Source organism: Ammospiza caudacuta, chromosome 2, assembly GCF_027887145.1.
Source record: "Ammospiza caudacuta isolate bAmmCau1 chromosome 2, bAmmCau1.pri, whole genome shotgun sequence".
NCBI classification, from domain to species: Eukaryota; Metazoa; Chordata; class Aves; order Passeriformes; family Passerellidae; genus Ammospiza; species Ammospiza caudacuta.
In genome coordinates, this window is record NC_080594.1 from 19,515,929 (window position 1) to 19,529,816 (window position 13,888).

At 38.3% G+C, this 13,888-nt stretch overlaps 1 protein-coding gene across 1 annotated transcript; it reads right to left on the reverse strand.

The window, feature by feature from the left end:
* Nucleotides 1-511: 511 nt before the first annotated feature.
* On the reverse strand, nt 512-13,863 carry IFT57 (intraflagellar transport 57). Its single transcript, XM_058825029.1, has 11 exons — nt 13,636-13,863; nt 12,129-12,291; nt 10,814-10,932; nt 9,832-9,922; nt 7,784-7,852; nt 7,130-7,252; nt 4,980-5,051; nt 4,255-4,386; nt 3,286-3,348; nt 1,464-1,530; nt 512-919 (listed from the first exon to the last, which is right to left on the reverse strand). The coding sequence occupies exons 1-11, from the start codon at nt 13,812-13,814 to the stop codon at nt 741-743; spliced, it is 1,257 nt and encodes a 418-aa protein (XP_058681012.1). The 5' UTR covers nt 13,815-13,863; the 3' UTR covers nt 512-740.
* Between the last annotated feature and the right edge of the window lie 25 nt (nt 13,864-13,888).

A 13,888-nucleotide genomic window follows, 5' to 3' on the forward strand; every position in this document is an offset into this window, starting at 1 on the left:
ACAAGAACAGAAAACAAGAATAATCCAAATCTGGTCCACAGAGATCTTCTAAATACTATAAATGAAAGCAGTATTTGACCCAATGCTAATATAAAGTGATGCTGAAAAAGAGATGGCACATGGAAAAAAAATCAGAAAGCCAAGAGTAATTTCCAAACAATACTTTTCACCTTCTTTGGTCTTTTATAATAAGATTTTGATATTAATGCTGATGTTAGGGAAGTCTTGCAGCTGGTATCAGTTTTGACCTAGGCTGTTAGAAGGGGTAATGCTGTATTATTTCAGTATCACTGAAATAATTAAATAATTAATTAAATACTCTCTCTAAATGTATGTAAGTGGCAATGACAGACATTTCACCTTCAAGTCCTTTGCAAGCAATTTCCTTTCAGCACTGCAGAGTATCAAGATTATAGGCTGTCAGCATCATTGTACAGACTTTCACACTACATAACATTCTCCAAGGAAATAGACACATCTTCACTAACAACAATTTATTAGTATATTTGGAAGAGATATGCAGTAAATCTTTACAGCACAAAACTAAACATGGCTCCCTCTTGAGTCTAAAGTGTGCATGTTACTTCTTTAAAAAGTGCATCTTTTAACAAGTATCTTGTTCAAAAGGAACAGGAAAAAAGAACATCCTCCTATTGCAACATAAACAAAACCCCTGAACTCACAAAAAGCAAATGGTAGAAAACTGCATTTTGGGCAAACCAAGTCAGGTCCAACAAATTTTAATAGGCACCTACTGTGGCTTCTGGAATCACTGTTGCATGCATATCTCTAGTCATATTGGATTTCTCTTTCAGCTTTGACTGCAGCAATGTGTGTTCCATCACACCAATCTGTATGTCCATCTGAATGGTTTCTTGCCTCAATTTTGTTAAGGCCTGTTTAATCTTCACTAGAGGAGCTGTCCAAAAAAAGATAAACAGTACAACTCTGTCAGCCATGTAACACAAAAGCATTGTTTGCTGTAATTTACTCCTTAAAATGGAAGAGTTGAATGAACAAAAGGGTGTTCTACTCTAAAGACAGGATTGTACTGATACATCATTTTTAATATGCAAACCACTTTAAAGACAGAAATAGGCAATGACAATTTTGCTGTCTTCTTGACATCTAAGGGCTTCATAAAAATGTGCATCAACATTAAGACAGGTTTTTCAATGATGTGTTTTGCTCAGCTGAAAGCCTTATCCCCATAGCTGACTTGAGGTTTAGTAGAGAACTGAAGACACCTTCAGCAGGGTGTGAAAATCTTACCTGTGAAAAGCTATTAAAATGTCTTGTGCCTTGCATTTTGTTTCTAAACCCTCCCTTCCCATTAATATGATGCTGCTCATATTAATCATCTTGCTCCTTGCAATTGCTCTTATTCTTCTTTTAATGAAGTACATATCATAAAACTGTCACCAAGAAAAAGGATGTGTTGTCTGAAGCAAAAATGTACTTACCACCATCAGTCATACTGCTTCCTTTCTCTTCTGTTTCCTGCTTTACTTTCTCTAATGCTTCTGTAATCTTAAGAGATTTTTTTCATAATTAAACCAGATGAATATCGAATTTTAAAAAAGTCTCTGCTGAATAACTGCTTTTTAAAAAAAAAATTAACTAATCCATCTTACTTGTTACATAAAGAGAAATGATTTTTCAAACATTCAGAAATTAATTTAACTAAACTAATGTTGTTAAAAAATTAAAGAAAAAGTGTAACAATTTGACCAAACACCATGATGTTACTGAAAATCTGCACATCCCCAGTAAAAACAATACAAGTGTTTCAGTGTGATGCTGGATGGATGAACAAAGGAACCAATATCCCTACAGATCAAGATTCATCAAATAACCATGCTCACTGCCCTTCTGGAAGCATCAGGATTTTGACATGTTACACTGGAAACCTGAGAAACAGCACTGCAGCATAAGAAGGTGCAGCAGTCCAGCCTGCTGGCACTGGCACAGCTACAGGTATGTAAAGTCCACATCTGAAGAACAAAAGTGCATTTCAGCACTGTCTAGCACCTACAGACAATGAAAAAAAGCAAATATATCATTCTAAAGTATAGCCAAGGTAATAATTCAGTATTCTTGCTGATAATGTGAAAGAGCCCTTCATTAAGGCTTCAATAAGCCTTTTCAGCAATGAAAAGGAATCATTGCTACATTGCTACTGCCTGCATGCAGGAAATGGTATTGCCAGGTAGGCTGAGGTCTTGATTGCATGCCTGTAAACATATCAGTACTAACATCCAGTGTGTCTGGTTTACCTCAGACATGTGCCACTGCACCTATGTAGTTTGAGGGATGCCAGCTAATAACATATTCACCATTACTTATCAGTTAATTAGCTCCCAAAGCACACACTGTAAATCTGAAGCCATCACAAAATACTTTTTCAAACTTACTTCCTTGAGAGTGAAATAGAAAGCAGATCTAATTCTGCAGAATTATACACTCAAAAATCTTTGCTAGAAAACTCACATTAAACTGCTGCATTACCTACTGCAGCTGCACTTGGTATCACTGTAGGTCCCTTCCAACTCAACTGTTCTATCTCTTCTAAAACATCTCAAATTTGTTGTACAATTTCTAACACATTCTTATTGGATGACCTATTTTATGCACCTATTCCTGAGGCTTCATTGTCAAGTAAGTAAAGCTGGTATCTAAAATCCAAACAGAGCCATTTAAAAAATTTGTGAATTGGATAAAGAGTTGAAGTATGTGGAAATCAGGCTGTCATTCTAAATGAAATGCCATGAAACACTCAACGGGGAGGCAGTTAGGAGACAGATGTTTATTTAAATTTGTCAGAGCACCAACAGACAAGGAAAAAACAGAAAACCAGATTTAGGCAATAAGATAATTTGATGTATGGAAAAATCTGATGTATGGAAAAAAGTACTATTTAGTCAAATATTGCTTTTAAGTGCCTGGAAGATAAAAATTTCAAACTGTTAATTTTAACTAAAAATAAGAATTGAGCTTTTCTTCTTCCAAAGAATTTATGGGCATGATTTATTAATCCCCAAAAATTCTATGACACAGGTTATAAAATACAGAACATATACCTTCATTTACAAACTGAGCTTACACTTCATGAGTTAAAAATCAATGACAGCCCGGATTTAAAATTTATTGACTGGACTAGATCACCTCCTCCAAATAAAGAATAATCTTTAACATGAGAACAAATCAGAGAGAACTGGTTTCATTAAACTGCAACTACTAAATGCTAACTCTCTGAAGACTATTTTAAAGTAAGATGTGTTTTACCTCAGAAAGCACTCTAATCCTTTCAGTTACTCCTCCACTTCCCTCCTGGTACTTCTCTTTAGCCTGGAAAAAAACATGTCTTGGCTGTAATGACAGAGTTGGAGAGATGTATGCAGATAGTTCAGAGAAAACTTCAATACTTGCTCTCATATGTTTCAATTCCAGAAACTCTCCCACAAAGCCCCAGTGAGGTTTACAAATGAGGACAGGGTTGACACATCAGCCCTTGCAATGACTATCATTCAAAAATGTAAAGCAGTAAATAGTACAAATACACACTTGATAAGAACTATGCTTTCTAATCATTTACATGAGGAAATAAACATGGAAAAAATCTGCCATAATGCAGAAAGGATTGAATACTGAAATCCAGAATAATACCCCATCAACAGTAAATTACTGTCTCAAAGATACCTTAACAACAAAGCAAACAGAAGGTGCAGAGGTCAAATTCTGTTACCATTACAGTCATCATGGCCACAACCAGGAGGGCTTGCCAAAAGGCAGACTATAATACCTCCTAAATAGGGGATCAAAAATCTTCTCAGACAGCAATCTATTGGCATAAAAACTAAATAAAGCAAAGAAGTCATCAGAGTGCTTTGTGCACATTAGCACTAGTACCCAATCCAAGGGATGAATGTTGGACTGAGACTGTAGTTATTCCACTCCTGACAGATGTGTGAACTTCACAGGGAAAGCAGAACTAGCAATTTACTAGCTGCTCAAGACTGGCAACAACTATACATAATACTCAGGCAAAACCATGTATTTTCCCCTGCAGAACAGTTGAATAAAAATTGCTAGTTTAGCTTAGGAGGAATATAATTTGACAGCAAATCAACATTTCCCCTGCTTTATATCCAACAGCAGAATTCATAGATAGCTCACTCCATGTTGTCTTTGCCTCTACCCTCACTTAACAGCAAGTTAATACAGGACAAGGCAACAACAAAAGATCAGCAATACCTCACTCAGCAAGGCCTGTGCTGAACGGTATTCTTGCACCAAGTGCTCCAACTGATTGTTGATGTACTTTTCCCTGCTATTGATCTTTTCCAGTGTTCTGCTGATTTCATTATGGAGTTTGTCAAGGTAACCCTAGAAAATCACATTCTGTGGGTTGACAGTTGACAGAGAATATGCAAAGAGTATCAAAATGATGCTGTAGTTAAGAAAGGCTATGGAAGCCTACAGACAGAGAGGAAAATAGTACAGAAATACTGTGTTTAGCAAAAAAAAAAATGATTCCCAATGTGTTCTGGTTTGCCCACCTCCAAAATATGTATTTCAGTCTTTACTGCTTCATCACTTTCCCCTCCTCAGTTAATTACAAGTGTCAATGTCAGTAAGTTACTCTAGCAACAGTATTTGAGAGTATTTGGGGGTTTTAACAGCACCTTCAGATTGTATTATTCTATTTTGTCCTCTGTAGTGAGGATGCACTTACGGTAATGCATTCATTACTGGACCCTGATAGCCCTGTTAATCCTCACACATACAACTCTTCCCCAGAAGGTATTTTGTCACCAGCACTGTCCTTAATGATCCTTGTCATATCTTTCCCTTTTTAATTTTACAGCAATAGCACAAAAACAATGAAGAAAAAAAGATCAATTAGCCCTTAATGCATATCAAATAGAAAATAAAAATGCTGACAGATTAGTAAAATATTCTGTACATACGAGACATACCCTAGTTTCTTTCAAAGAAGAATCAATTCCATTCTTATGCTGATGCATTTGATCTACATGAATCCTCCAATCCTAAAAAAGGCATCACAAATTAAAACACAGGTAAGTACAATTTTTATCCTTCTCTGGTTACTAAACAGCGGCACATATGCAAAGCAGGGTCAGTTCTCTTTTATACTCTTGCCATGTATCATCCTGCCAGTGCCATGTTCATAGCCAGGGGCACTGGCTCAATGTGACACAATTTATAAATCTCCTAAATGTCACATGTGACACTCAGATCCATAAACAAACACTGACATCCTCACTGACACCATAGTAGCTATGCTTTTTAGAGTCTGATCTTCATGGAACCATTTCTGCTAGAAACCACTCTGGGCACAAATACTAAAAATATTGATTGTAGCTGCCCTAGTTCAGCAGTTCAGCTTATTCTTAGACAAAATGACTGCTTTTGATGCCCAACACCTACCAAATCTGGACTATCTGTTCTTTATCTTCTATTTCAGTCATTACCGTTACCAGAAGAAGAACGGAAAGAAAAAGAGGCAGAAATAACAAAACTTGGTTTTGGTAACAGGATACAATTAAAAGGGGGAAAATTAATTCCAGCTTCAAGATGATAGGAAACATACATGGACTCCAGGGTGGGGCTGAGAAAAGGTGCTGTGAATTGGCCCTGCACACCAGGTAGTGATTCAATAGACATAATGTGCTTATGTTGTGTTTCACATTTGCAGGAGACTCATGATCTCTTCTTGGTCTGAAGTTGCTCACAATTTGCCAAACTCTGGAGTTTAAATAAAAACATCACGCAGACAACCCACTCCCACCTCTGTCCACGACTTTACAGTAAGTTCTAGTTTCTAGTGCCATTGATTAAACCATTAATACTTTCCTGGTACTATGTCTACATGCACAGCTTAGGAAACAGAATATGTTTACTGGCACAATGCAAAAAGGCCAAACACTTCTCTCCAGTTATTTCTGAAAGAAGCTAGAAGAAGAATCCTCTTTTTATGTTCATTTTGACATATTCCTTAAGGCAAAGAGATGATGCATTAAGCGGAAAGCTAGTAAACCTCAGATCCTACAGTGGCTTTAATTTTTCATCTATGCCTTTATTAAGTTTTAATTCCTCACTGTGAGACTCAAGCATCATGTTCTCTGCAACAGATGGGCTTGCTGAGGATCACAGCAGAGTGGTTCAAGCCAGGCAATTCTTCACACAGAAAAATGCAGTATGGTGTAAGAGAGGCAAGCAGCTCAGCAGACAGCTGAAGGTTTCCCTTATTTTTGGCAAGGTAATTGTCTTTCATTGTGTTCAGGTATATGTATTGTATTGCTGTATCAGCGCTGCAGATTGCTCCAAAACTCCAACTACCTGGGTCACTGCAAATGAACAATTTCCATACTGCACTGATCTGTGTGTGCTACACAAGCTCCTGGAAAGAACACTTATGGCAATGCCAGGAGCAGGCCCTAGGTTTGGACCTGCCAAAGATGGATACCTACTTTTAAGCTCATTCTAGACTCCTTGAAATAGACTATGGAGAGAAATACACAGTTCTAAGACATGATGATTTTCACCCTGAGACAGCTACCAGGATATGGTGAGCAAAAGCAGTTGAAAAAGTGATCACTTATTTTCACTAAACATTAGGAGAGTTCAGGATGACTAGACCAGGGTACAGACCTACTTGATTGTCATGTAAAGTTTACCAAGAGGGATTCCATACAATCAGCCTTTCACGTGGTTAAAAAATAGAAGAGTTGAAAGGGAAGATCATCAGCTGTCCCCCAAGAAGATGTTTTAATAGTTGTTAAACTGAGGATATAATATTTTAGAAGTGTGGATACATTGGAAATGTCAGAGGACTGAAAAAATCCCCACTGAATAATTATGTAGAAATAAGGTGCCTTGTAAGCGGCAGAAAAAAAATATAATACTGAAAAAACACCTTACTGAAAATTATTGCTTCTAGGGTCAAAGCAAGTGACAAAGGTTCAGACAAGGCAGCACTGGAGAGCCCATTACTCACAGGTCTTTGCATGACAGAAGACAACAACTGCAAACAGAAAGTAAACAGCATCGACTGAAATCACATTTTAATCACAACGTGTACACAAGCAAATCCATTCTTCCATACCTTATTGTCAGTCCTGACTGTGACTTTCAGCTGTGGAAGCACACGTTCCACTTCCAGATTCCACTCTGCTGCATCTGTTGTGGACTGTAAAATCTCTTCTTGCTTTGCAGTGTCATTCATGTTCTGTGTAAAAATCCCGAAGTTTATACACAAAATATCATTGTTATGTAATGAAATCACTATAATGGCTTGCAGTGTTAATATTAGAAAAATATTTATATCCAGAATGATCTAGACTACAGATGAAACAGATTTCTTTAATGGCTTTAATTCTTTAGAATTAAAGTATATCTTCTCATCACACTTAAGACTGAAGACAATTAAATGCATATATTAAGAAATTATAATACATCTCAGAAATGGTATATTTATGTGGGATTAAATGTATTCATGAAACTAATACCATGTTTCTCTAGAAGTCTCTGCAAAAACTTTCTTGCAAATGTTCCCAGCAGCCCTTCAGTGATATCAGTTTAGAAACTGGCTGCACATTGTTCTTACAAAATAATATTAATATATAATATCTGATTCATTTCAGATGGTTTTTTTCAAGTAAAGACTATGCAAGGATTTTTACATTTAAATCCAACAGACACAAATTGCTGCTACAGATGTAAAAATCTCTCATGAGAGGACTAATGGGTAATAACTTACTGATCTGTACGTTTGCGCCTTTAAAACATTCAGGTCAATATAATTTTCTTCATTGTCCGACTCTTCTTCCTTAAGAGAAGTTTCAAAGCAAGACTTCAGTAATTATTGCACAATTTTTCTCCATAATTTTATTTTGCAGGAGAACAAACCAAGGAGTATTAAGTTCCATATTTCTGAACAAAACAATACATGGAGAATTTATGAAATGGAGCTTATGAAGAGGCATAATACCTAGTACAAGCTGGAAGGTCAAAGCTACCCCACATTTCCTTCAGAGCACCACAGTATTACAAAAATAAACCAACAAAACCCAAACCCTAAAGCCTCTGACATCAAATGGCCCACTGTCAATAGTTGTATGGTAAATGTATTTTTTAATGTATTTCTTAAAGCTCTACCTTAAAAATAAAGTCCCATCAAAACAAAAGCCAAACCACAAGCAGACCTCAACACAGTTTTCAAGATATTGTTTGTACTATGTATTTGAAGTTACAGAATGATGCCACGTCTTAAATGTGCAGAATAACACAACTGAAATTGAGGCAATTGCTTTTTTCTTGCCCATGAGAACACACACTCTGTTAACATACTCTATAAATCTGTTATAGTCTCAAAATCCCCTTCTTCTGTGAGGGGATTATGATCAGCTGAGAGCCCATCACCCGTAAGTAACGATGCTTTTTCTGTGCATTAATCTTCATTTATCTATACTGTATTTCATCTGCCATTTTATCACCCAGACACTTCACCCCTACACACCTTGTCCCTCTCCTGACTGTCTTTTCCACCAAAGTGAAATTTCATCATCCACCTCCTTTCTACACAAATCTGCTAGAATATGCAGATTTGTGTAGAAAGGGGGTGGATGATGAACACAAATCACAAAAGCTGCAATAACACAGGTCTTAGAGTAAAATCCTTCAAGACTCACTAAAAACCTTGGTGCTTATTTCTCCTTTCTCTACTTTACCCATTTTTAACTAACAGGGACCACTATTTTCTTCTGGCATGTCTGACCCCGAGTCCCCTAAATACCTGTGAGAAATTAAGACTAAATTAAGACTATCTTTTGCTAAATGGACAATAGATATTTGTGCAGCATTTAGAAGAACACACCACCAGAACAAGAAGACTGGTTATCAGAACTGAGAAACCAAACTGTGCAGATTTTCTTGCACACCCAGCCTCACTGCCTACTGCTGGCCACCTAATACAGGCTATCCCTTATTTACAGAACTAGGCTTGTCTCTGTCAGCCTCATCATTTTTATTCAGAAGAATTAAAACCAAAGAACAATCTCATTAAGCTCATCATTAACATTTAATTTCTGGAAATACTGCTAAATTCAATTATGGATACAGCTAATATCAATATACTGGCAGCAGCAATGGACCAGGGGAAAAATTACATTGGCACGTAATTAATCCCTGTAGAACTACTAGGGGCTTTAAAAAGTGAGTATCCTTTTGGTATAAACTGCCTGGTAATGTAATACCTAGTAAAGGAATAACACCTCAGTGGTTTTATTAACACACATATATTCCAAAGAGCTAAAAGAACACATTAGTTATGAAAATCATGGCCTAGGACAATACCCAAGAACAAATCCAGAGGTTCTTTGAAGGATTTCAACTATGCTTTCGTTAACTTTTTCATCCCTACTTCCCAATTTAAGCAGCTTAGACCTCAACAAGATACAGAAAAGAGGAGACAGCTGACTGTTTTCCTATTTCAACTCTTTAGTTTAACATCAAGAGTAGATTTATCAGGAGAAAAGAAACAATTCTGAATCTCTGTGTTTTTAATGCATAGTTAGATTCTACTGCACATAAGAATATACACTCTGTCTTGAAGAGTTAATATTATCTGAAAAGCCACAAAAACCCCTACAGAAAATCTGACAATGCAGGAATAGAGCTGCAGGAAAAAAACTTGAACAGCTAATTAAAAATGCTTCTTAAAAAAAGCCAAACAAAATGAGCAGTGAATAAAAATTTCCTCATAGTTGACCAATACTAATATAATCAAAACCAACCAAATAAACCTACTGCAATATCCTCTTCCAATCTACTAAGTGTTAATTCTGCATCATCTTCTGTTATTTCTTCTTCTTCTGGCTCTTCTGTTGGGTATGCTGGCCTGAAATTAATTCAAAGAACAGCAGAGCTTTTAAATGCAATAAATTGTAAATACCTCTGCAAACAAAATATTTGATGCGAAAAATGGATGATATGGAACATACCTAGACAGTGATTAGGGTTTCACAACTTAAAAAAATACATACTCTGCCTTGAAAGTCTTGTTCATCTTGGACTGTCTTAAAAGTAAAGGCAGTACAGTACATTCACACTACAAAGCCATCTAGGAAGTAAATTTTGGGGTTCTTCTCTATTGGTCTAACTCTTAAAATTCAACTGCAAGTCACCACAGGCTTATTTGCAGCCTACAGTGGAATTTGTGTACTAAAGAGAAGTAACAGTAAAATATTTCCAAGGTAGAAATTACTTTGCTATATCCATTTCAAAACCCATTGGAGGAAAAGAATAAAAAAAGAACACTTTTAAAGACATTTTCATATATTTGAGATTATCTGTCAACTAATTTGTCTAGGATTTCCTTCAGATTAAATAAAATTACTCTAGTCTACTTGCAACATGACATACTGTGCATAACTCCAGGAATTTACTACTGATTGATAGAACCTAAAAGGACATTACATGTTTCAACTCAAATACCAGATTAACAAGGAGTTATGTGTAGGGAAATAACAAAAAAAAAAGTCATCAGTTAAACCTTAATTAGCTAAGTCTATAATGGTCCAAACTCAGCCTTGCTGGCAAAAGGCCAGTTGTGTGAAAATGCATTAGGAATTAACTGGCCACCCTGCTTCAAGCCTAGTTGAATTTACCATCTCATGAAATGTCAAGTAAAACGGTTTTAGTCATTCCTATGTTTTATCTTACCACTACAACTTACATCTGTTTGCTGGAAAATAAAGCATAAGGGAGGATGCTTAGAAGTCTACTGTACCTTTTCCAGCTAAACCCAGTGTGCTTCAAGGCTTCTTCAGCTAAACAATCAAGAACGTAGCACACTTGCTCTCCGCAGCCTGTCTTTAATTTTGAGGGAGGAAAATCCACAGGCCTTCCCTAAAATAAAAAGAGACAGGCTGTTTACTAATGGCCTACAGCCCATATTTCCTCCAAGGGAGATAAGTTCTGTACACTAAAAGAAAAGTGTCCTTTGTGTATGAGATTTTATTAATGACAATTTACATTCTTCTCCTATGCAGCTCCAGTGAAGCAACAGAAGGAAAACCAGACGAAGGCAAGGAAAAGATGCAGTGTAGAAATCTTTAAGCATATGGTAAGAGCATACTCCCAGGTAGCAGAAGAGGCAGAAGCCACAAGGGATCTGGATGGTCAAGCACACAAGTGACAAGGCAACGTAATAAGAGCTACAGAGAAACTAAAGTATTGAGACTTAACTACCAACTTTTCAACAGTGTCCTGTTTGCTCCAGATTCTACTTATAAAATATTTTAATTTATTGCTGTCATGCAGGATAAACATGGTAGTTTGATATAGTTTAACTCCTTTAGAGAACAGTGTCCTTAACATCATTCACAGCTGCACCAGAGCATAATCTTCCATAAAATCATATTTCTTGTCAGTTGATATAGTCTCCTGATCTTTGGAGTTCAGTGGTTTTCCTTTCTTTTTTTTTTTTTTTTTAAATTAAAAAAATAAAATCTCGGTAGTTCCTAGCAGTTTGTAAAACCTTTTACTCCTTAACAAAAAAAAAAAAAAAAAAAAAAAAATACAAAACCAAAAACAAACAAAAGAAAAAAAAAAAACCAAACAAAAAACCAAGAACAAAAAAAACCCCAAAAACAAAACAACGAAAAAAGAAATCAAAAAACCCCACAAACATTCTTCCAAACCACTTCCTACACTACAAATTAAGTCATTGACTTTGGCTGGAGCAGGATCACAAACTGTGTAAACCTTCCAGATGAAATCTCTGAAAATTATGCTACTACAAATGAGCAACATATGTGGTACTAAAAAAGGTAAGCCTGGTTAAATTCATTTTACAGACTGCAGAACAAAACCAACTGGAATTATTTATAAGACCATTTCCGTACTGCTAAAATAAAAAGCAAGTAGGTACAGCCTATGTAAACTTCCAATTAACTAAGTAACACAGTACAAACTTACAGCTAGGAAAAGTCTGTCCAGTCCTTGGGACCAGACCCAGCAGGAGAACAGTGTGTGACTGCTGTTATTTCTGAGGGGAATGCAGGAGCTTGCAACATTGGGAAAAGAGCCCGTGTGACACTCACGAAGGACCGCAGCTCGGAGAGCACGTTTGAAATCACAGCATTGGGGTCGTCGCACTCCTGCGGCTGCTCGAAGGGATGTCCTGCCTTGCTGATCAGCCAAGCTGCAAGCGTGCAGAACATGAAGAACTGCTCACCAGGATTGGTGGGCAGCGCAAAGTAGTGCCTGTTTCAAAAGGGGGCAAATGGCACGTAGCGTGAGTTTCTGGAGCTCTTACGTTACAGGTAAGCACAGGCTACAGAGCAGTTTCTTTACCTAGTTTTCTCAATGAGCAACCCATCTGACCAAAAATCAGGATGCCTAGTTTCACACAAAACCACAGCGGACCAAGTTTTCTACACCCAGCTTGCTAATTTCCACCTTTGAGTAAGTTATTAGTCAACACTCACTTGGCTGCCAAGTTCCCCAAATCACCTCCCCTTCACACTTTCCTCAAGAAAAGCAGGAGGATGGTGTTCCTACATCTGTGAATTCAGCTCAGATCAAGAGCATGTTTTGCAGTGATCTTTCCACCTGTCCTTACCTACTGTGCTTTGGGTTGCTTTGGAGAGCAATGAAAACTGGATCTGACTTGGATCACACCAAATTCAAATATGTGACCCTAACAAGAATTCAGTCCATAAAACCAGACCACGCCCCAGAGTATAACTCACATGCACCCTGGAGACTGGGAACTTCTGGAAATGCTTCCCTTTACCAACACAGCTACTCACTCAAGTAGCTCACACAAAGGTCTGCTGTCCTGCTCCAAACATTCCAATACTTCAACAGCAGGCTAGAACTAATTTACAGCCACTGTGCTCATACTTGAGCCTCCTTCCCAAAAAGGGGGTAACTTGTACTCCCTTAGCAAAATGTTGCTTATTAGAAGCTTAATTCTGTGACACCCTGCAGTGGAGCCTGGCTGGAAGTGATGGATGGGTTTAAGAGTTATTTGGGCAGGTGGATTTTGGCAGCACCCTGGCCCTGTTTCCCAGACTTCCTGTCTCCACCAAAATTTAAAAGAAAGACATAAAAAAACATTACATATGAAACAAGTATGTACTGGATACGAAAGCCCAGCCTTACCAAAAAATGGGTCCAAGACCCTTTTTGTAAAGGGTTAAAGGGTATAAAATATACACACACCGTGAATAGCTATCCTGAATTCAAGATATTTAGAGTTGTTCTGAACAACTTGGAATTTCGGCAGAGCTATTTTCTGCGGAAGAGGTAGAATTTAGGCAGAATTACTTTTTGCACGGGTACCCCGGCATGCAGATACCCGGCACTTGCCGGGGGCAGGAAAGGTCAAAGGACTCTTTACTTATCGCATCTCAGCCTTTCGCGGGGCCTCGCGTTCTGAAAGCTTCCAGCTCACACGGGAAGCTTTGCTACAGGCTATTTTCCCAGGCATTCTGCCATGCAGGCCCTTCGCTATGCTCCGACGGAATTCCTCCTTCCCGCCGTCCCCCGCCCACGGCCACGCCAGCGCCCTCGGGCCGAAGAGGAGGCGCGGGTCAGAGGCACCTGGATAGAGGCCGCATGTTGTGGCGCCGCAGCGCCTCCTCCTCGTAGCTCAGCAGTTTCAGCTTGTCCAGCAGGTCCTCCATGAGCACGAACATGTGAAAAGCCGCGCCGGGCCCGCGCTCCGCCGGCGGCTCGTCCCCCCGCTCGCCGCGCCGGCCCGGAGCGACCTCTTCCGCCATCTTGACTCGTAACCACAGCGACAGGGGCGGGCCCAGCGAGGCCACACCACCAACCCGCGCGGAGCTGGGCAGCC

Bases quoted from the DNA above. Each gene is read 5' to 3' on its own strand.
- IFT57 (XM_058825029.1), bottom strand. From the start codon at position 13,814: ATGGCGGAAGAGGTCGCTCCGGGCCGGCGCGGCGAGCGGGGGGACGAG. The intron at 4,387-4,979 runs GTATGTCTCGTA...GTGATTTTCTAG, and splicing joins CTTCTTTGAAAGAAACTAGG to GGTTACCTTGACAAACTCCA. The intron at 920-1,463 runs GTAAGTACATTT...TTTTTTGGACAG, and splicing joins AAGCAGTATGACTGATGGTG to CTCCTCTAGTGAAGATTAAA.